The 24747-nt window shown below is 40.0% G+C and overlaps 1 protein-coding gene across 3 annotated transcripts in view; it reads left to right on the top strand.

Moving 5' to 3' along the window:
- The window catches only part of map4l (microtubule associated protein 4 like), a 146966-nt gene that overhangs the window by 66861 nt on the left and 55358 nt on the right, over positions 1–24747 (top strand). For all 3 annotated transcript variants that reach the window (XM_049597693.1, XM_049597691.1, XM_049597690.1), the window contains exon 6: positions 7398–8720. In XM_049597693.1, coding sequence (XP_049453650.1) covers positions 7398–8720 — 1323 coding nt within the window. The remainder of the gene's footprint in view (positions 1–7397; positions 8721–24747) is intronic.

The following is a 24747-nucleotide window of genomic DNA, read 5'->3' as shown; positions in this document are numbered from 1 at the left end:
TTTGCTATTGTCTTTATGTACTGACAAACTGGATCAACAGACAGACGGGACCCTTCTTAATGATAATCACATCAATATCTGTAGTTTTATGTCTTCTGTAGTTACTACAGTCTGAGAAGAAAAAACAACCCATAGACAATTTAGTGCTCCTTATAAAATTTTTAGTTGCCTCTTATCATGAATTGTTAATGTTAATAATAATCAATAGCTGCTTGAGTGACTAACCACAGAATATTAACTGAATTCTTTTGTTGTTGCGGAACAACAAAAAACATAAACCCAAAGGAGGATTAATAAATCTTCCTGTGTTACTGTGCTCAAAAGCAACCTTTCAGATTCTGTAATGGAGACATGTATGTGGTGCTGCAAATAGTCATTTCATTATCTGAACACAATTTTACACTCAGACAGGTCGTTAGTCCTCCCAGCATAAAAGCTTCTGATGGGAGAAAGGGGCAGAAATAAAGATTTTAACCGCAGGACCCTCAACTGAACTTTGAAAGTGACTCAGCATCTCAGTTTCATAAAACATTCAGCAAGCTCTTATTCAGGGTTTAGCTCTGCCCTCCTCTGTTGTGTTGTTGTACTAAAGATAGCCCTGCTAGCTTAAAACCAACTAGCGGTACAGACTGGCTGTTATGTAACAGTTACTATCCTAGTTTATTACAGGAAATTTCAACACGTCTTCTAGAAACCAGGGATGAATTGAGGACAGATGGCTGCTGTAATGGCTGCCACAAATTTCACTGAGCCTTTAGAATGAAAATTGGAGTTGTATTTGTTTGACCACAAAGATAACCCATTCAATTTTCAGGGAAGAGAGTATAGTGATGTAACCACATGCTGCTATTTTAAAGTACTGTGCTTAGCTAACTGCTCCATCACACAAAATACCTGCAGACATTCTGGAAATGTGCCAACCCTCTTACATAATTTGGATGACAACAATGAAGAGTAAAATGTAAGCTTTAGATAAGCAACCCAATCTTTGATGTTACTATTCCAGATCTTTTGGGGTTTTTTGTCAGATGTTACGTAAAGTATGCAATCTTTAACCTGTTACCACAGGAATTGGTCCATATTAGTGCAATGCAGAGTATATAAATAGATCTTGAAATTTGGTTTTGTGCCTTAAAAAGTAATGAGGAAGAAACGCTCTTCATCTCAAGAAGGATACTACTTAGCTAGCTCAGAGTGCAGAATTAGCTGTTAGCTGCTAGCTCCAGCTATCTGTCAGAGTAGGGTCAATCCTATGTTGCCAGGGTCCTATGTTCCACAGATTTATATGGCACATACTGGGAACATGACTAAAGGTTCTACGTCCCAGGGTCCTATGTTCTCCAGCTCTGTATAGCACCTAATAGGAACACCAAAACATTTTCCCCTAGTTCTGTATTCATTTAATATGACATGGGCTAGGGTTAGGTTTGGGGACTATAATAATCATAACTCTGAGAGTCATGAAATAGCACTGGACTCACCCTCAATAATACATACTCATATCATACATACCAGGTTGCATCAATAGTCACTTTTTGTTTGGAGAACTCCCAACATATTTAATTCCCAAATTTAAAAAAAAATACAAGTCAGCCAGTTAATTAACCAATCAAAAGAGAGGGAGAAAAACAAAGATGAAAAAGGAGAAAAATAATATCAAACATTTCAGGCTTAGGCAATAGATAGCAGTTGACGATAAACATTTCCAAAGAGGTTAGGATTAGGAAAGAGGTCGAGGGTCAGGCTAGTTTATTTATGAAATATTTTAACTCCTTGAGAACATAGGACTCTAGGAACTTAGGACCACGGGACCATAGGACCTTGAGAATTTAGGACTCTGGGAACATTGGACTTTGGGACCATAGGACCCATGGAACATAGAACCTTGGGAACTTAGGACTCTTGAACTTCGGACTCTGGGAACATAGATAAGCTCCTGTAAGAGCCCTGGATTTTATATGATACAAATCACTGAAAGGTGGCTGATGGTTTTACATGGAACCTGTTGAGGATGTTATTAGTTATTAGCAGTATAATATCCAGAATGAGGGACTATAGGTGTTACTAATAACAACATAATAAATCGAGCCAGCATGCACAATACCAGAAAAAAAGCCATGAAAAAAATCCATGACACTCATCCCAACAGTAATGTAATGCCACAGATATTGAAGTCCTTTGCCATTGTCAGTTGCTTTTGCACATCATAAGAGCAATCTCAGGCAAAGTCCTCTGACATCTACACCACTGACAGGGACATTTAGCATTAAACAATCCAAAGAGGTGTTACAGGAAAGACATAGCTGTCTTAATGGCTGTGTATTTTCTCTGATGTCTTTCTCTTAATAGCTTTCTTAAGCTTTTGTAGTACATTCCTGTTGGCAGGCAGAAAGAACCATTCAGAGTCATGGCAAGTCATGTCTTTCTGCTTCTTTCTGTCTCACATCACTGGGTATCTAATGAAGCAAAAAAAAGAAAACCTTTAGCTCAGTCTGTGCTCTATTTGTCTAAGACTTACAGAATAGGGGAGAAATAAATCTTGTGTAGGATACTGACCATACATTCACCAACCAGCCTTCTACTCTGTCTGTGTCGCCTCTTCTCAAACTGTGCTTCTGTGCTTGAAACGTGAAGTCCTTTACAAACCTGCTCCTCTGTCTGTGCAGGTGCCAGTAGGATTCAGTGAGATGAAACCCCCCTAACTCCCACACACAGTGCTTTTGCATAGGCAGTGTGTTTGAGGCAGCCAGCGCTCCAACATTAATGTTTCCCATGGCAGTTTGCCAGACACTAGATTAAGACGTACTCCCATTAAATTCCTTATCACGTTAAATATAGATGATAATGCCCCGGCCTCACCTCGTCCTCGAGCTGTTTATAGCTGGGCAAGCATTGGAGGCCAGCTGGAGAAAATAGCAACTTCAATTCAATCAATCAATTTAGAAATAAAGGGAAAGGTGCCAGATTTAGAGGGGAACACACCTTTGTCTGGATTCACATTAACATCCTGTGATGTAAGACAGATTGCGGAGATGGGAGGATGAAAACTGAGATAGAGGAATAATAATTTAGACAGGAAGAGGACGTGATGAGCAGACTGAGAGGGGTGTATAGGTCAGAGAGTTTTATTTATATGGTCTATCCCTCTATCTGTCTGTTTCTATCTGTCTGTTCATCTTTCTCTCTCTCATTTTCCCTGAGCTGATGAAGTGCTTGTCAGAAATAATTGAGAAATATTTCTTCAGAGGAAAAACCATACCCAACTGTGATGACTTCCTTTCCAAACAAGAGAAGATAGTGGGAACAGACAAATGAAGGGATCATTTTAGTGCAAGCTGCATTTCTTCTGTTGTTTCTTAAAGCTTGCATGTGCATAGTTTTTCATGGTGTTGTGATTGTGTAACACATTCCATATTTTAATGGTGCATTTGGGATCATTTTAGTGTTTCTGCATGCAAGACAATGATCCATTTATCACCAGAAGTCTTCAGACATGCATGCAATTATTTTCATGCATGCTAACGTGTATTCAAAATGTGCCTGACTCATTTACCTTGGTAAAGTGGAAATAGACAAGTTTTCTTTTGCTTTGAGTTATCATAATGAAGTAAATGTTGATTGCACAATGTGATGGCGATAGAATAATGACACCATGTGCAACTAGATTGGTTCCCTCTTAAAAGTCTGAACCCAACCGGAACCCGACCCGAACCCAATGTAGTTAATGTAACTTTACTGAAGCGCTGACTTTGTCCCTGTCACGCTATTGTTTTTACCATGGTTTCAGCTTGCTTGTATACCCTGATTACACATGTAGCACTTTGTAAATGACCGTCAAAAGGCATTGTTTTATATTGGCTTATATACGTAGATTTTTTAACACACACATCACACCCACATTGGATACGCAATGTCATCTGCATTTCTTAATAACAGACATTAGTCTTACTATTGGCATATGTCAAGTCACCATCCCCACAAACTCTGAATTATTTACATAATCCATCCATTGTGGTTCATTAGGAGTTATTGCAGAGGAAGGTAATAGCGTCCACCGAAGATGGCTTCAGCGCCGTCCTCTTCTGTTTGATTGGTCTCTCACCAATGCTTAAGTTCTGTTTGCTACTGCTGTTAGCTGGAAAGGCCAGAATGCCCTTAGTAAGTATACCGATCTTTGTGGCAAGGTTAAGCAGTGACATAGTTTATTAACATCTGTCAGACAGTAGTTCGGGCCATAGGCTGAACCAGACCCAAACCTAAACATCATTTGTAAATATTTAATTGAACCCAGCCTGACAGGTCAGGTCCCAGGAGCTCTGGTCAGCTATCCACACTCTTTTCCCTATAAGCCTCACTTTCACTATGCAATTCTGACTGCCACCAGGTACGATCTCCTGGCAAAATGAAGGCTTAATTTACAACACAAAGCAAGTGCATCAGCCATTGTGCAACCAAAGCAGAAAGAAGACAGCACTTTTGTTTGCCCCAGTAGCTATCAATATCTATCCACAGTTACCAAAAAGTATCAGTGTCTTTTTTTACAGTTACTATCCCCTGAAACAACCGAAGTAATGCTTACCTTTATGCCAGTGATGCCAACAGCAATACCACTTGGAAACACGAAGGGGGAAAAGGTTGAAAAGTTGTCTTTTTCCACTTTAACTTGCTTCAGAGTTCTGTTGCTCCCAGTGTTGTTTGTTTTGCTGTTTTGTGTGCCTGCTTCCTACACAAGACCAGCTCTGCCCCTGGGGACATGATGATGATGATGATGATGATGATGATGATGATGATGATGATGTTAAAAAGAGGTGAATCAAACTTATTTATCAAAAAAAGAGAATCAATTGTTTCACTAAAAAGTGCTATCTTAAAACACACTCCACTCCAGACTCCATTCATTTACAATGTGCAATATGATGCCAATAGATCTTTCACTATATTTATTTCCTCCTATTATATGGTATTGATTGGTATTAATATAGAATGATTGAATGATATCCAAAAGTGAGGATCTTAAACCTGTGTGAGGCCTCTTCTGAAGATGTAAAATGCAGATAGAGCGTGTGAGCTTTGGTCCTAGAAAGTTCAAACAATTTGGCAAATCTGAATGAAAACACTGTTTCAAGTGAGATGTACATTTACAGTTAATTCAAAGCAGTTTCACGCTGGCAGAGATGAAACACTACCAAGCAGATAAAGCAAATTCTTCTCACCCGCTGCTTAGTGCTGAACCAATATTTTGCTGTTAAAAAGCACCTGCAAGTATCTTTCTTTATGTCAACTGATCATGCACATTCAATCAAGGTAGCCTTTACCGAAACATAGAAAGGTGAGTAAATTACAGTTTGAATGTATTTATAAAAGTAGGCACCATCACATACATCATATTTTATTCAAGTGTTTTAAAGGTTTTGCCAAAAGGAGCCTAAAACCAGTTAGACTGTGGTTACTATGGCTTTTAACATCCAGGGAAGACACTTTACACCTTGCATATATTCTGCACAAGCAGAACATCACACTAGTGACTTTGCCCCATCTGCTGTAATTTCTAAGCCGCGGCTTTAGGTAGTCAGGTAATTGGCATACATCGTCAGCCTTTTCTAATTACCAGGGCGTCAAATACCGACGCTTTGTCACACCCCTCTGCTTGTGATAACAACACCAAAGGCACCCTTTATCATCTTTGACACACACTGGGCTTTCAACTAACTCTAGTGTGAGGTTATGCACAGCAATACTTGATGCTGAGAGCAACTGACATAGTATGAAGTGCAAGAAAGTCCATACAGGGCGGGAGGGGAGGTGGATGGGTCAAACAAAACTTTCACGCAGGAGACTGCAATTTTTGGCCCATGAGAAACCAAAAGTCAGTCTTGTTTTAACGGATAATTACACCACTTGTGTACCTATGTCCCATGTAAAAGCAGAAGTCAGTGTTGTTTCAGTGTAACATTATGTACTTTGGGTATGGTTGTCGCACACTGATGTTACTCACATGACGTATTTATATATCTTCACATTATGTAAAAAAAAACTTTTAAGCCAGAACATAATTTTTTTTTTCTAAACTTAACCCAGTAGTTTTGTTGCTTGAACCTAAATTTGATCATTTCATAACATTAACCATGTTTTACAGCTGTGCATCACATAGATTAATGAAAGGATGCCCTGTGCTTCACTATGAAATGCGGGGGGGGGAGAATAATCAGTATTTAATGACCTGGGAATGAAAATGGGTAGACATTATGTATGTATTAAGAGCTTACACAGAACTTGCCTTTCTGCCTTTCTGTGATTGTACTGATGACTAATGAATGAAAATTTTCCCAGTTACACTGAGTCAGACAAACTCATATAAGACTATCTCTGTAAGCAAAACAAAGGTACCATGTGTGGGTGTTTGATGTACCTTTGATTAATTAATGGTCATCTATTGGATCAAAGAAGCTCCCTTAAAATAATACTCCTCAGCTTTAGCATTGTACTCCTGTAACACTGACTGACATATGATGGTCAGGTTTTTTTTTTTTTTAAAAAAAAGACAGAAATCATTGCAGAGCCAGAGATACTTTCTTTTTTATTTCACACATTCTTTGTCCTTGTCAAAACCTGGCATTTCCATTACCAATAATGCAAGTTGAGATTTGGGTCTGTGACGCTACTCATGGCTAACGTTGCCTGAAGTTGCTAGCTTCCTGCAGAGATAAGAAGCGTGCTACAGAGGTCTGGTAAAATTACTACAGTCTCCACACCTACAATTTTTTCTCATTTTCAAATTTGAGGTGTTCAGACCAAACCGATGTTGACTCAAGTGACATCCCTTGAGGACTTTTATCATATTTCACGCAGCTCTCTCTGGAGCCACAATAGGCTTCATATGACTTTGATGTGGACATTCTGTGGAAAAATAAGGAAATCTCAAATTTCCAACTACCTCATGTTTATATGTCAAAAAATCCAAGAGACTGCATTAAACACACCCTCACTCCTTACAAATACTGACACGTTCACTACGAGTAGTCTGGTTCCAAGTCCCCCACTGTTGTCCTAACTATAACCTATTCGACATGCCTACAAACTACATGCAAGAACATAAAAAATGGTATCCATGAGTTTGTCTGACACTGTGTAAGAGGGATCAGCTAATTCTGCATTAGTCTATCCCTACGAAAAACAAAAATCCATCTTCAGTTACTGATAATTCTACAAGCTCCCCTCCTATGAAATACCACTTCAACTCGTATGGACCTCACATCTTTGACAAGACCAGCCAGGTTAGAGAAGAAGTAGTGAAAACCACCTATGGTAACCACAATCTGATGGTTTTTGGCAAGTGATTCTCTGACACAGTATGTGATTGGTTCCTCCTCTTATAAAAACCCTCCCCCCCTCGGCAGCTCCCGTCCTCTCTCCCAGCGGCTCAATGGACGACAGCTCTCCCACGTCCTCCGCCTCCGAACCCCTCAGCCCTGAAAGAGTGGGGCCGGGGGGCGAGGCTGGCAAGCAACAGCAGAGACGGCGGAAGAAGAAGAGGAAGGGCCACGACCAGGTCTACGACTTCTTGGATAGCCAGCAGAATAACATCGGCCAATCAGACAAGCAAGGGATGCAGGATAAGGGCGGTCTGGATGCGGAGGAGGACGAAGATGAGGAGGAGAACTGGGAGTGGGAGATCAGAGAGAGTGGAGGAGGGGGTAGAGTGAAAGGCAGGAAGACTAAGAGTCGGGCAAGACTTCCAGAGGAGTGGGGAGTGCCCCAGCAGCCCATCTCTCCCACACAGGTCACAACTGCTAACTCTGGTCCCTCTGACTCCAAAGCTCCAGACTCCAACCCCAGCCCTGTCTTACCCTCTGCCCCTGCACAAATTCCCACAAGTTTCATCAATAGTTCCCATGCTAGCCTTGTAACAGATTCATCTCCACGCTCTTACGAGCCGATGTGTGTAGATGATTTCCCTTTATCTGCTAAAAATGGTCAAAAAGCAAATGAAGAGAAAGTTTCTACCAGCAAACCTGAATCTAACGTAAGTGCAACGGCTGGTGTTGCCAACAAGAGTAGTTTAGCTGGGGATGTTGATGGTAGTCTAGCACTGATGACAGGGGACAATCTGAGCCCAGTCTCCCAGACCTTCTCCTTCCTGGATTCAGTCCTTCAGACCCCTCCCGGCTCCACTCCCGACTCACAGACCACCACCCCTATCACCAACACGCCCTCTCTTGCTATGGCTCCCCTGACTAGATCTACCCCGACAGAAACTGTCACCCCTGTTTCACAACCCACTTCTGTTTTGAACCCCTCCCAGAGCACTCCAGACCTTCCTCCTACTTCCACTTTGTCCACCATCGCATCACCCTTACCTGCCACATACACACGCCCACCAACAACTGCAGTTGGTTCAGCCCTCAACGCCGATGCCAAGCCTTTCGTCCCCTCAGCCTCGCTCATATCCTCCACAGCCACACCCAGTACGACTGCAGCCGCTCCTGGAACAGCAGCGTCCACCACCACCTTAGCCAAAACCCTTAGTTCCTCAGCTTCTCCCTGTAAGAACGAAGCCACTCCCACATCATCATCAGACACCCCCCTGAAAAGTATAGCCACGCCCCTTAGCCCAGCAACAGCCACCCCCCCTCCATCCATCACCCCCGCAGCCCCTCCTTCTCTCCCTGCACACTCAGAGCACCAGGAGTCCTCGTCGCCACAGCTCCCCCCACTGGAAGGTTGGTGAACTACAGGGAAGATTATGAATAACACTGGGCAAATTTGAACAAAGTGATTGTAGGCTAGGATAGCAGGAAGTAGTTACTGTATGTCTTCCTGTATGCATGGCTCTTTGTCTGTGGATTGAGTACCAGGCCTGCTTGGTGCTTGATCCTTTCTTTTATGTATTTGTAATAACCAGGGCCCGACATGTAAATGTAGAGCAGCTCAAGTTTTAATCTGTTTCATATCTACAATACATCTACACACAGATCTGCTCTTTATCACTTTTAAAAATCTCTAAGAAATATGTTTTTATCTAAAAAATATACCAGAGAAACATTTGTGTCCAGATAAATTACCCCTCTGAACTGTTAGCATGAGTATGGGACACAAATGTGCTGTGCTGGTCGGGCCCTATATTAACAAAACTGCAACAATAATCTGCAAAGTTGTCTGATTTGATTCCCCTCTGCCTGCCTCTGTGTATCTGTTATGATCATAACAATTTTATCATTTGACCTGCTGCTTCTGATAGCTCTACTATCCTTGCTTGCTCAACTGTCTCCTGTTTTGTCTGATTGTCAGCTGCCTGTGTAATCTCCCACTATCTCCTCTCTGTCTGTAGAAACACACATGACCTGGGTCCTTGCATGGCAAAGCTAGTTTGCTAATGCCTTTCAGCTTCATAGTCCAGAAAGTTATAGTTGCACTAGTTAATCAGATGTATTGAACAAAATTATTGCAGTGGTGGATAAGTTAAAAGTATACTTGGGTGTGATTAAGAAAAGTGAATTGGTTTGCCAGTAATGTAAAACATGGATGAGGTTGGTTGGCACATCCAATCTTATCCAGTTTTTATGCTTATTGTGTCTATATTTTGTGTTGCTAATGCATATGATTATAATGTATGTAACCACATTTAGAGCCTCGAAGATGATTTTTCTGTAGAGGCAGAAATCCTTATTGAAAGAGACCGTGGGACATTCAGCTTTAGGCAGCAAATCTGACACATGCTATCCGCTAAAGACCAGATGAGAGTAAGCTAATATTTCAGAAACACTCAAGTCAGCTGTCATGTCAGCTCTTAACTGTAAAGGATTTGAACCCATTTGTCAAGAGTTATAGTTTGACAAAAAAAAAAAAATCTCTTTCCCCTTGCTAGATATTGTCCCCCGCCAATATACAACCACCTGTGACTATAGTTCCATGATTAATCCATGATTAATCCATGATTAAAGGGCAGAATACTACAAACACATCTGAATACATTGCAGTCCATTACAACACCATCACCAGCTATGACCTGGCAAATCTGCAGAATTGTTGTATTGGATTGCATTAGATTGTACAGGTGTACCTATTACTGTAGCTACTAAGTATATTTTCAAGGTTAAAAATAAACCTTCAAACTCATAGTAACAGTAATCTAAAAATTAGATTAATTTTTAACCACTTGTGTCCTTGATCCTGCAATGCAAAGATCCAGAGCAATTTACAGGTTTTGTTCCTGGTCAAAACATCGTCCAGGTTAGAATCTGCTTGTATGATATGTTATCCTAAATGACAAATAAAATCACCTTCAGATATCAGGGTTTCCCCCAGCTGATATTACAACACACAGAACTGCAGACTCTTAACAAGTCTAAACAGGTTAGGTGTAAGACATAACTGCAACAGCTATAGCTGACCATCCCCATGAGTGTAGCAGCCATGTAGTATCTAGCTGTCTAATGTCTACCCTTTCGGCCTGCCTGACCTCTTGTACACTGGGGTAAACCCTGAGAAGACCTAATGCTTCTTCGTCCTGATAATGCTGAGTTTCACTCTTGAGTACTGTCTCTGGTGGCATCCCACAGTCTGCTGAGTGAAGCTTTTTTTTTTCCCAGTGTGATTCTCTCGATGTTTCCCATCAGCCTTTTGTCACTACTAAAACCCAACCCAATACTCAAAACTGTTGGTGAAATGCGTTGACTGCTCTTAAAATATTAATTCAATCTGACCCAGTAGCTCTAATTTCCAATGTATGACACTGTAGGCCTTTTTTCCTGACATAGTAGAATCTCTGAAACACCCTGTAACTTCCAGAAATTCTAACTAGATTTTTGAAGCACACTCATGATTTACATGTTGTCTCAGAAGTTGTAATGCTGAGGCATTGTTTGAATTGATGTTGATAAGTGTCTTTAATGCACTGAAGCTGATCGTAAACTGGTTGAACATTATCTTTTCTTTCTCTCCCCCTTCCTCTTGTCTGTTTCATAATGCCACCAATCATGTGACCTTGTACAACAGGTAAGACAAGTTTCTTTTTTTCCAGTTTGTGTATTTTATTCTCAACTTTGTTGGGGATGTTGGACATCCCTGACCCCACAGTGGTAATTCTATGATTTTGTGATGAATAGTTGTTTAAGTTAAATAGTGTGAAATTATGTACAGGTCAGGACAAGGCTTTTGTTTAAAAGACAACTGAAGAGTTGTTGCCACTGTCTAATATTGCTTTATCAAAGGGCATCCTGTCTTAATTTGAGTTGTCATTAGCATAGCATAACAAAAATCATCACATTATCTTCCTCCTTGTACAAACTGCATGCAAACTGTAGGTTTATTTTTAAAGGAATACTTTATCCCCCAAATGACCATTTGTATAATTTGTATAATACGTACCAGATACAGGGGACTCGAGTCTTATGACTTGACTCGAGTCAGACTTGAGTCACAAGACTAAGGACTTGAGACTTGCATGACTAACATTGATAAAAGACTCGACTTGACTGTGATTTGGTACTCATGACCTGAGACTTAACTTAGACTTGAGACAGATGACTTGAAAAGACCTGACCTTGCTTAGTTAAATATTTGCATTGTCTAGATATTGTAAAGTTTTGTTTTTGAAACATGATTGGTTGGTTCCCAGTAAAATGTGCATAAACCTGACAACCTGTAGGACACAGCAGACCAGAAGAGGCCATAGCATAAGGTGCCTGTCATGTTGGGGGCTAGTCCAGATATAATAAAATTTGGATTCAACTATTGTGTTGTCAGTGACAGTAGTGAGAAGTGAACAGTGGTACGCAGTGTCTGCAGCTCAAAAATCTGACATGACACCACAACATCCAACTTCATTCATCACTACAAACTTGCAAAGAAAGGTCTTTTTAGCTAACTTATTAGTTTATTGGCTGTTCAGATGTTCACGTTGTAGCTAACGTTTGATCAGATCATCAGAATTTGACTTATGACCTGCTTGACATGAGCAATGACTTGACTTCCCTAGCTTGAATTACAGCAGGGTCTTGACTTGACTTGCTTGATTCTCATCACAATAACTTTGGACTTGCTTGAGACTTAAAGGTTAAGACTTGAGACTTGCATAGGACTTAAATGTTTACCTTATTCCCACCTGTGTTAATTACTCACCTCGTATTACACTGAATTTGTGACTAAAACTTTGTTTTTCTCACATACCTCTGGTGAACGAAGAATCCAAACACAGAGAAAATTCTTGATGAATTTGAATAAAAGGGGGCAGAGGTTTAGCAAAAACAAAACTATGGCAAACACAAAATGTGCCAAAGTCACACAATAACACAAACAAACTAATTGACTAAGGCAGCGGTAGGCAAGCAGCTCCTGAATGAATTACTCATTTTGTCAGTGGATTCTGGCTTTGAAAAGAACATTGATAAATTTCACTTTCGTTTCAATTCTCCGTCAGAGAGGACTGTTTGTTAAGGAAATACTGTGGATACAGCTGGATTAATGAGACCTGGGGTATACTGCATGAGTTTTGTGATAGTTGAATTTATAGTATATAGTTTTGTTGTTATTGTTTCTTGTTATTAAACGTGGATCCCTATGACTTCAATTCATCCAAAATGTTCTCCGTTTTTTCATTTCTTTGTTCACTATGGTGGCATGTGAGAAAGACAAAGTTTTCTTCAAGAATTCCGTGTGCAACAGGATGAGTCATTGGTACGCAAATGATTATTTGGGGGTGAAGTATTCCTTTAATAATTTGTTCCAAGCACCTCAGGTAGCTTGGAACAAAGGTGCACCGATGTGTGGTGGCTGTTTTAGAATCATTCCAAGGCCTTATGCTGCCTTTTAGCACTTGAGGCCATTTAATTATGCTCGAGGGCAATGGATGTCAGCATGTTGCAGCAGAGAGATGAGTAATGTTTTACATTTAAAAAATGGAGGACTTGCTGAATGTTGGTGTCATTTACAGTATGTATTGGTGACTGGGAGTTTATATTTTATTTTTAAATATGTAATATGTGCTAGACTATTAAGTTGATTTTGTGCCAATTTCTTTGACAATACTGCAGGAATATTTGGATATATACATTCCAAATTTGATAACATGTAGACAAGTTAATGTTTGAATTATCTTAAGATAACAGGACAAAGGTGTTACACTGACATCAATAGTTGGAGTTGCTCTCCTAACATTTTGGCTTGTCAAAGCAGAAAATGCAAAAGTGGAATCATTACCATTAATGGTGGCTCCATTCCATTTAGGTGAGCCAGTTCCATGGTCTTGATATTGTACATGCTAACTCACTGACATGGCTTACTGGGACACTGATACTGTTATCGTGTACGCTTTTCCTGTTTTGTCTGCGCTGTCTGTTGGTCTATTAGGGTCTTTTGGAGAGGTGACACTAGACTAGTTTTAGCTTCTGTAGAATGTTTTGACTCCAATTTAGTAATTAGATTAAAAACTAGACACTTAATAAATGGAAATGAGCATGACCTACTTTGCTAGATGAAGCTGTATGTAAGGAATATGTGGATATAAAGCTTTTCAATGTGCAATATATGTAGCACATCACACGGGCCTTTATAACAGTCCTTATTATGGTCGATACGGATCAGCACTAGTGACAGCTGAGGCACTGGCATTGTATCACTATGACTTTCCACCCAGTAAAAGCTGCAAATGAATGAAGTTATGAATGAATTGTATCATTGTTATTATGTTTCTGACAACAATAACATGGCATGCCCCCTAGTGTCAGCCAGATGTTATTGCTTGGAAAATAGTTGTTACACGTCACACAACATGAATTGATGTTGGACTATTGTCAGTTCAGGGATATGAGGGGTGTTGTATACTTGACAGATGAGCACTATGTTCCAATAGCACGTGCACCTTTAGGTGCCACAAAGAGGACTTGTCTCATCCGTCTCAATAAGCAGAAATTATGGTAAATCTTTAGAGAAACTCTGTGGCTTTTCATTCACCTCATAGCTTTAAGTCTGTGTGTCTTTGTGTTTGTTGAAAAGCTGTCTCTGCTGCAGAGAACTGCACCACCAGGGCTGTCTACTTTGTGTATTCAGTCAGCACTAAGTTGTCCCAGGGTGAATATGTTGCTCTGTAGCTGGTCCTCCCTCAGCGCTGCACTTGACTGAGATCTGGTGCTGCTACAGCACAATCGCACAAACTTCATGTGGTTTGAAAAATGGAGGTTATTAACACAATCCATTGTGTTATTTTTCAAACGGACATTCTGGTCCAGTATAAATTGGGCTTTAAATATTCATTAGCCCATGAAGTGGTAATTACTAAGTTTGTGGTTCTTTCTAATGCTAATAACCTTTTAAACTTGCTGCTTATAGTGATTCTGCACAGCACTTCTAAAAATTGTAACAATTTGTTGTTGAAAATTGAATTAATGTGGAATTCTGCTTTCAGTATTAACAATATCTGTCCTGTACTTCAGTTCATTCCAAATATATCACAAACAATTAACACACCATTCCATTTTGCTATGAAAGTCTGAATTTGTGTCAGATGTGTAGCACCACCTTTAGAAATAACTTTTTTTCACCTGTGATTTTCAACATAGATATTTAATGATGTTTCATCACGATTTTTTTATTTGACAGTTAACTGCTGAATAATTATTTGTTAAATCTGATTTCCTATCATTGATATTACCTAAATGCTGCCTTATCTACAATTCAAGAAATTATTAATGGAAACAGCTTAATACTTGAGCTATTAAAATACTCACCAAGTTTTGGTCTGGCTAAAATCTAAACTGATGCCAGGTTGCTAAAAACCGGCCATGTGACGAGCTGATAACAGCGTTCTAAAACTACAAGTCAGGGTAGCAAGACCATTCTAACCCATAATTATGATCCTCATAACCAACAATGATTCATATTAAATGGGGTGATAACATTTGAACTGGGTAGTTTCTCAAAGTTTTCATTTTAAATTACCATACTTTGTCCCTTCATAGTAAACATTTGAGGTCACTTGTAAGATGTGGCCCAAACAGTGCAGGTGTAGTGCTTCTGTTGTGACGCAGTGTGAGTGGAAATCAGTGGACGGGCTCTAATAGTGTTATTGACAGCTGACTGCTTCCTTAAGGTTTGGTAGACATCTGCTCGGTCACTTTATTATTCTACCTGTGTCTATTTCTTTCTTCTTTCTTTGTGTCTCTATTTATAAACCTGCTTTCTGCTTTCACATCCCCCTATCTTCTCTCACATACAATATTGATGTCTGGGACTATTTCACCCTTACATAAGCCAAGGACACCCTCGCTTTTTACCATGCAGCCGTATGTGTGTGTGGCCTGTAAAATGGGAAGAAAAATGGGTTGTCAAACCTGGGTCTATGTATATGTAGAAGCCTCTGTGTGTGTTTGTGTTAGAGGGAGAGAGACAGAGAGACAGAGAAAGCATTCTTCTGTAGGCAAAGCAAAGGAGTAACCATCTTTTGCCAGTGAGTGGAATCCAAACACACGCGATGTGATGACCTGGTTTTGTCCTTGAGACTGAGCCAGTGAGATTGAATCAAAGTGAATACTATAAATTGAGATAATCTCTGGGGACAAACGTGTGTTGTGGTTGGCTGTCTAACGTTGCAGATAGATAATCATGTTTCGGTGTGTGTTGGTTGTAAAGTGCTTGGGGGTTGTTGAGTCTCAGCCCTGCTCGTTGGCTCCATCAGGTGTCTGCAGGGAGAACTGCAGCTCCGATCACAAACTGCTGGAGCTGGAGCTCATCAAAAAGATTAAAATTAAGATACGCTTTTATTGATCCCCAGTGTGGAAATGGCTTCGGGTGGCAAATAAAGGGTGCTAAGGACAGACCGGCCCCTGGATTAATAATGTTTCCAAATTTGAATCCAGTATTTAGCAATGCCCATGTAATGTCTTCCATGTAAACATTTGTATTTTTTTCTACATCTATATGATATCTGACATAGTTTTGTGAGGAAACAGCCCAGTCATCAGAATACAATTTTGGCATTTTACATTTCTGGAAACCACGGATATGTTACATTTGTTCATTTCATACGTATCATATCAACATCTCCCTAAAGTGACCTAGTATATGAGCTGAGTTTGTCGCCGGGAGGTGGAGGGGATAATGGATGGTGTGACACCTAGGTGAGATGCCTGCTAAGCTGCAGACCACTGTTTGAGAACAAACAACAAAAGCATTTGTTTTTGAGCAAGTCATCACTGTGTTTCCACTGGATTTTTAGCCACCAAACTTGAATGTTTTTTAATCAATCTGATGCTATTATTCCATCTCAGATAGTGTCACAAAAAGCAATTGCTTCTTACTGAAACATTAAAGGCTTCTCCATCCACCAAAGTTAGTATTTTAAACCCAAACATGATCTTTTTCAATCATAACCAAGTGGTTTTGGTGCCTAAACCTAACCACATATGAACATAACCACAGGGTTGTTGGAATGCAAAGCAATGTAAAGTTACAGCACATCTGCCACGTAATAATGTGCGGATGTGACGTATCTGTTGTTTGCAGAAACATACCTTTTTTCTAGCTTTTATTAAAATGTGAAAATACATTACTGTTAAATAAGGCTGAAAAAATCAGTTAATGTATTTGGTTTCAATATTTCATATGGCTGTTGGAGACATTTATCAAGCAAAAATTACAAAAATTTTCAAATGCTTAAGTGTGAGGATTTGCTGGTTTCATTGTCTTGTATCTTTGTAAAATGAATATCTTTTGGCCTTGGGCTGTTTGTCAGACAAAACTAACAACATAAAGACAGAAGACGTTGCTTTTTTTTTTCAGAATTTTCTGGCACTTTATAGACCAAACTGTTGATCGAAATCGTCAATCATCAATGAGTAAAAATGATAGTTGCAGCCCTACTGCTGCATATTGCCCAAAACATACACTACTTTAGCAGGCTGTAGAGCTAGATTGATACATTTACCAGGCCAATATATGGGCGAATATTAGCTCATTGCAGATATATTGGTATTGGTATATTTTGGCCAATAAGGTATTTCTGGACAAAAATGCCTTACTTAAAGGTCATTCAGAGAGAGTGTCACTCCAGAAAAGCTTTTAGGGACTGTTCTTAATTTATTAGAGGAGGGGTGGCTGTGTTGTGGCTTTGTTTTTTATTGTTTTGTTGTTGTTGTTTTACAAATATTTTTTCCTTGAGCCTCCCTGAGTGATTTGGAAAAATGTTTGACCCTGTCCACCACAAACAAAATAGTTGTTAGACTTTAAAAACATACCCTTTGATGTCTGAAGGTTTAAAGTTGAAGACAAAAAAGAAAGGACGGCAGATGAGATACCTGCACACCAATGTAACTGGGCTAGAAAGCCACAAAAGGTCCATAGAAGATCACTGCAAAAATAGTCTGTATACTTAAGACATGTGTGCACAAAAAAGTGCTCCAAGTGCAAAAAAGTGATAAAGAGTGACTGAAAACAGCAGCAAATGTTTCAGTCCTTGACTGTCACTAGGTTTTCCCAAGGTAATCCATCACAGTCAGTATATCGAGTTTTATTTTTAACCAAAGCTTCTGTACCTTATCATTGTGTTGCAGTGTTTTTAAAAGTACAGCCTCCATATAAATAGGTCCTTTATACGGTGCGTTCAAATGCTATGAGAAGTTTAAGGAAATTTAGGTGTGAGTAAGAACTGCTGATCAGTAATGGATTCTCATGCTAAAATGAAGAATCAAAACTAGAAGACACACAATCAGCAAACATAGATTGTTACCTGTAGACCTGTTTGAACAGGTTTACAACCAACTATAGAGATACAATTGTCCAAATTTTTGTTCATGATCAACTTGAATTGAGTTTTAACAGACATAGGTTGAAGATATTTAGTTGATGTGTTCCTTTAAGGTGCATGGCATCTGAGATTTTGCAAGTTTCTGACCTGAATAACAGGTCTAAAGGATTATTTCTCCTCATGGCCTTCGCAGGATAATGGAAAACCCACCGTGGTTCAGTTCAGTCTCTCGTCACATTATTCTCTTCTTAGATATTAGACTGCTCATTCTTTGTGAAGGCTCATCTAATTTCTCTGCATGTGATGGATCTATAAGGCAGCTTCTCCCTGCATGATGCTGGTGCATGGTGGGTTACCAAAATCCAGTTTACAGTCTCTCTTTACGTAGAATTTTCCTCATGAGTGAGCCCAACACCAGCAAACTGCATGATCTCATTAAGGACACCTTAATGAGATCTGTTTCTCTCTTCTTTGCTATCTTTTATTTCCTTCATCCCCCTTTTGGCACTATTCTTTTCAGATCTATCTGTCTTCTCTACTGTATATTTATAATAAATGTTTGTCCTTTCACTCCTTCCCATCTGCTGTTGCCAGAATGCCTGTAAGTTCTTCTTGCTTCCTCCTGCTCTCCTGCCAAATCTGACTCATTGACACGTAATATAAACTGCGATGTAGAGGCCAGGAGAAGCTGTCAATCTGTGCTTTTTTTGCTTGAAGTAATTATGTAGGTCTTATCATTTATGTTTTCTTGATTTTAGCAACATTAGGTCAGCACACACTCTGATCCTAATTTCTCTAATTAGATGCTGTATTTGGGCCTTTTTAAACCAATTTCAGACCACAGAGTGACAGACAGACCAGATTAAAGCAACAACATTAAGAAGTGGGCTAGTGGAAGGTTTTCGGAAATTATTTTTTCTTCTTGTCCTCCTTTTTCTCCTTCCTCTCACCCCAATCTCTATCTTTATCTCTGCTCCCACTCCTCTGTCAGTTCGACCCTTTTTCTCTCTGTAGTCACTTTATTTACTCTGTCGTTGCCCCCACTTCCCCCTTGTTTTTTTCCCATTCCCCTTTCCTTCCTTTCTCCATCACCACTACCTTCATCTGTTGCCCGTCATCATATATCATCTTTATCAGTTCTGGGATTCCTCCATCTTCCTTCTCCCTGCTTTTCCCTCTCTCTCTCTTTGTCCTTTCCTTTTCCCTCTCTCTCTCTTTGTCCTTTCCTTTTCCCTCTCCATTCCTCTCATTTTCCTCTCCCTCCATCCTCCGTCTATTTGCCCTTTCTGTCTCCTCCATCCACATCACGTCTTCCCCTCTCCTGCCCAGACTCCCTGTGTCGCTGCGGCACCGTAATAATCACTGCATTGGAGATTGGGGGGTGGGGTGGGGGGCTGCGTTGTCAGGGAGACATGGGAGGCGGTTACCGTGGAAACAAAGAGACTCTGCGAGTGAGGGATGGAGGGATAGGGAAGGGGTGGACTGGGTGTGACAGTCAGTGAGGTCGAAGAGTAAAAATAGAAACGCTCTGACAAGATCCTCCACCCTCCTTCTCTTCCTCCCCTCCCCACACCTCCACCCCCCATCCCCCCCGCCCTTCTCTCTCTCTGCCCAGCGCCATGGGCAACCAGCTGTAGCATCCTCTCTCTCTGTTTCCTCCATCACCAGCTGATGTTAAACAATCTGTGACCTTCAAAAGGAGGACTACACAGTGACCTCTGTGATTTTTTTTTTTTTTTGCCTGAACAGAAAGCTGCAAGAGTATCACATTTGACTTCGACTGCTTTTTCTAAATATATGTCTTGTCATTTTGTTCCCCTGCTTTTTAACTGTATTTGTCTTCCGCTATTTGTATCCCACAGAGTGTCTCTGTGGTCTAGCTTGTTTGGTGCCAGGTTGCCAAAGTTTTAGTTTTAGAATTTTTTACAGTTTCACTTTAGGAGTCGTATTTAATGGCATCACATTTGTAATCATTAAAATTTTCAAATATGATTTGCACCAGACTTTCTAAAGTTACAGCGACCCTTTCATAGGCAAAATAAAGCCATCTGCCATTAGCATACTAATGAAAAGAAGTACTGTGTATGGAAAATGATAGGGGGAAAATGGAGCAAGGGACTAAAATATATGGGTTACCATTTCTACTTGTGTAGAAAGGCAATTTGGGAAACATTTTCTTATCTAAAGTCAATTTTGTGCAGATATGTTGTAAATAATGGGATAAAAATAGTTTGAATATAATCAGTAATATAGAAAATGCATCGATATCAAAACAGTCGCAGTCAAATCGTATTAGAGAACAAATGAAAACAAGGGACAGAACTCAGAGCAAAATGGGCAGCTGCAAAGCCAGAATGCTGTGGAGAAGGAGACATGGATTTGTATTAATATCTGAATATGTTTAATACAGAAATAGATATTTTCTAAGATCTTTTCTGTTTCTCAGCAGTGTGTGCACTGGCTCGTTTGTGTTGCTGTGATTTAGTTGGAGAAACTGGTGAATTAATGAGAATTTTCAGTCTAGTACTGTCTGTCGGGACAGAACCAGCAGCATATTAATAAATTGAAAGAATAAGGCTGGTTTTATTCTGTATGTTTTTATTATCAACAAATCCCCTGATAGCACAAAAACACAATGTCTTTGTTCATCTCTCAATAATTTCCAACTTCACTATCTTGTCTGTGGCACACAAACTCCACCTCACTGGTTCCTACTGAAGATGTACATTTTTACAAAATCCAAAGTAATGTTCTAAAACAGCTGGGCATTGTAGTTTTTAGCAAACCTTACTTAAATAGGAGGAAGTAGTGCTTGTTGGGGACTGTTCTCAGCTGTGGATGAATTCACACTTGGTGCTCTAGTGAGTGTTCAGGGTAGCAGGACGATGTATTTAGGATTGAGTCAAAATAAACTACAGTGTTTGTGGTAATGAAGGAACATGTCACTCAGTGCACCAGTGTGGCTCATTAATGTGTTTTTGGGACAACAATGGAGCTTTGTGGCACAGAGAAAGAAGATATATCAAGCTTTGATACACATGCAGTACTTGTTAGATACATTCATTTATGGTTTGGATCTTTTTGTGGGATTTGTGGACAGCCTGTTATCAGGCCAATAAATGGCATTACAGTATCAGTGGTGATTAGCGTCGTAGATATTGGTTAAGCGGGATTTCTACTTGTGCAGCAGAACCTAGGCCGTAGCCTACGCCGTTATGAGCAGTTACACCTTCAAAACAGTAGTCGGTGGTGGAGTTTCTGTGCTGTAAAGTTTAGTTGATTCAAAACACACCCAAAACACACATAAAACATGGCTTAATAGAGACAATTTCAGACACAAGTACACAAATTGGCTTCATTATAACTTGCAGCATTCCCCACAAATACAACATGCTAATGTTATTAGCACAAGCCTATGGCATTTTACATTGTATAAATTAGCCTAGCACCTAGCAAACTTTTACACAAAAACTTACAAAAATAAACAGGAGGTATGCGTCACTGCAACGTATAGTCACATTTTTGGGGAGGTGCACGTCAGGCTACGGCGTAGGCTCTACCTCGATGCAGAGCCCATGCCATAGGAAAGGCGTTGATTCAATGCAGAAGTATATGCAGCCGCCTTAATGGGGACTTGCCACACCTACTTTTAGGTTGAGAAGGCCATCATCAGGCCATGATATGAGAAAGGACTTTCTGGCAGAAAAGGACAAGGGACAAACACAGGACTTTCACCCAGGAGACCAGGATTCAAGTCCCATAAGAAACCAATATTTACGAACAGTTGTGATCTTTTTCTTTTCTTTTTTCTTTTTTAAAACATATTTTTATTGGTCTGTTAACAGCATATAAACTGCCATACAGAATTACAAAAGAAAAACAGTCAAATAAAGACACATACACACACCCATGTGTATATATGCACAAATACACATATACAGAAATCTATATACATACAGAAGTTTCAAAGGAGCAGACAGTTGCACAAGATAAAGGCCTGATCAGGGCTTATCCTATTATGATCGGCTACAAGAAGATGTACAACAATAAGTAAATATGACTTAATTCACTTGGAGTTATTATCAATAAAGTGCGTGTTTAGAGTTTAGCTTTTATATATTCCATACATGGATTCCAGATTTTGATAAATTTATCATAAGACCCATTTAATATGAATCTTAGTTTCTCAAGTTTGAGATGTTGCATCACTTCCCTCAACCACTGAGTCCAGATCGGTGTATGAGGGTTCCTCCAGTGGAGAGGGATCAATCACCATGCTAATAAAGTGACAAATTTTGTTATTTTGAGTTTGGACCCTTGAAGATTTTTTTTTTCCTCTCCTGCTATGCTAAAAATAACTACATAATTTTAGTGCCTAAACCTGAGGAAAGTGAAAGTGATACCTAATGAACTGGTAATGGTTATTGATTGAGCTGATAACGGCTTTGTGTTCCTACCAGTAGGTGTAGCAGGCCCCTACTGACCAATGTCTATGAGGCTTATATTATCACAGATAAGGGCCATTTAATGGGCTGATAATATCTATCACAAAGTTCGTTGTCATAGTTAGGCCCAGTGATGTGGCCTGTTTAACAACACTGTCAGCAGTTGGAGCTACAGCAGAGGCCGTGACACACAACTCATGGAGGTAATTAAGGCCTCAGTATCTTTCACGCCAGAAATGCTACTCCTTCTGAGAGTCATAACTCAGAGATGTCAGAGTCAGTCAGAGCTGATACACATATTTTTAGATTCGGTGTGACTTACATTTTCCGAAGAGATCTTTATCTCTGAGGGCCATAGCAAATAATTGTCCATGAATCTGCTTAGATATCAGAGAAAAAGAAGCTCCTTATACAGTAACTTCAGAACTTGCCTGAGAATCATCATGTTTTTAAGTTTTCTTCAGTATCAGAGTAATCCAGTGGTTGTTGTGTGTGCACCCATGGAAAGATTGCAAAAAGGAGCTGCTACCAGCCAATTCAACATACTTTCAATGGTGCAAAACAAATGTAAATAAATACAGTATTAAATACAGGGCTCACGTTGTCCCACAGCTAACTCTCTGAATCTATAGCAACATCCCCCCAAAGCAAATCAGAGCATGATGTGTACCAAATGAAAGTAAACAAAGAAAATAATAGGGGTGTAAAAATTCATTGATATCAACTTTTTCATGTTACACTGTAAATGATATTACTGGTGTCTAACCTTGCAAAGACCATCACTTTTGCCTTTAGGCTCAGTGCTAGCAAACCCATAGTGGGTTCTAAACAGTAACAGTACATCCTCCACGGGGATTAAATCCACATACAGGTTAGGGTGATTTAACCAGCAAAATGCACAACCTAGATCGAACAGGGTTGTGGTTATAAATAGTGGCCTGCTTTTCTGGAAAATCATGAGAAAAATCAAGTGAAACTTGTGCTAGCTGGGCAAACATTTCCACAGCAGTTTGAACTGGAAAGAGAAACGACATCTCTCAATGAAGCGACATCAGCAGGAGTATCAGCTAAAGGTCACTGCCACAGCCTTTCAGACATCACAGTTTAACAAAGACCTAATGAACAAACTACAAATCGCTAGCTTCACCAGCGAGATTCTTTCTATCTGATTTGATCGTTATCACATGGAAGTGATTACAGTTTGTGAAGGAGAGAAATGGGCACTGTGGGGTCAGTCCTCTGTGTCTTCCAAGTGTCAGGTTTGCTCTTGTCTCAAAAATGCCAAAACCTCAGCTGTCAGGGGCGTCGGTGGCTTAGTGGTAGAGCAGGCGCCCCATATACAAGGCTGTTGCCGCAGCGGCCTGGGTTCGACTCCAGCCTGTGGCCCTTTGCTGCATGTCACTCCCTCTCTCTCTCTCTCCCCCCCCCCTTCACACTTGTCTGTCCTATCAAATAAAGGCTAAAAATGCCCCAAAAAAATATCTTAAAAAACAAAAAAAACCCTCAGCTGTCAACTCTACAGATTTCTCTGCTTTAACCCGACAACCCGTTTGAATGTTAGCACAAGCCTGAGTCTGACCCAAACTTTAATAGAAACATCGCCTGGATTTTTTTACATAATGCCCACCCTTTCCAAGTCTATTGAAACTGAACAACACTCTAATGTCTTCCCCTTCCTCTCTCTGGCTGCCTCTCCCTCTGTGGTTACAGTAGACAAATTGTTTATGGAGGATTATGTAATAATACTCATTCATTTTCAGTCATGCTTGACAAGCTGCTCTTGTTATTTTGGCACTGGCCTCGGGTGTGTTGGGGGTGAAGTGAGGTTGGTGGGAGACAGTCAGCTGTCATATGCAGTGAAAAACTTCAGATAGATGTCAGTATTTTTCATCAGGCATTTGTTTAGAATAGTGTTTCAAAGGCGGGGTGGAGACCCTAAGATGGCTCACTGACAGCTGATTCCCAAAGGTGCCCAAGTTGTTTTACCACTGTCTGCACATGTATTAGCTGTCTGTCTAACTCTGTTTGGCTCATTTTCTTTTCTGAGAGCACTGAACACTTTATGTTGTATTGACTTTTAACATTTAAAGACTCCAAGGTCCTGATCTTAGTTCAGGAGCAGCACTCTTTAGCTGGCAATGCTTTTGATTGCGAAGGACGTGAAGAGCAGAATACTACCATACTTAATATAGAGTTACGTGCGGGGCTGTAGTGGCGGCTAAATGCAGGTTAATAACATTTACCCACCTCACAAATTCTGTAAAAGTGTTTGTGCACTGTGTTTCTGCAAAGTTGTGCTTAAATCAAATAAATCCTCACGCTGAGGCTAGCAGGTAAACACTTGTCAAATGTTTGTCGTGTTCATGGAACAAAGGGACATGACATCTGAAATGTGCTGCATCAAATAATAATCTGGCAAATCAAAGACCATGTAACCAAAACCAACAAACTAGCGATGAGCCCTATGTCACTGTTTTAACCATTCAATAACTTTCTGCTGCTTTATAGTTTCAGTTAGATCAAATGTAAACTCCATAGCTCATAACCTGCATTGCCATTTGTAGA

Source organism: Epinephelus fuscoguttatus, linkage group LG15 (genome assembly GCF_011397635.1).
Source record: "Epinephelus fuscoguttatus linkage group LG15, E.fuscoguttatus.final_Chr_v1".
In the NCBI taxonomy this organism is placed as follows: Eukaryota; Metazoa; Chordata; class Actinopteri; order Perciformes; family Serranidae; genus Epinephelus; species Epinephelus fuscoguttatus.
This window is presented reverse-complemented; position numbering and strand designations above follow the sequence as displayed.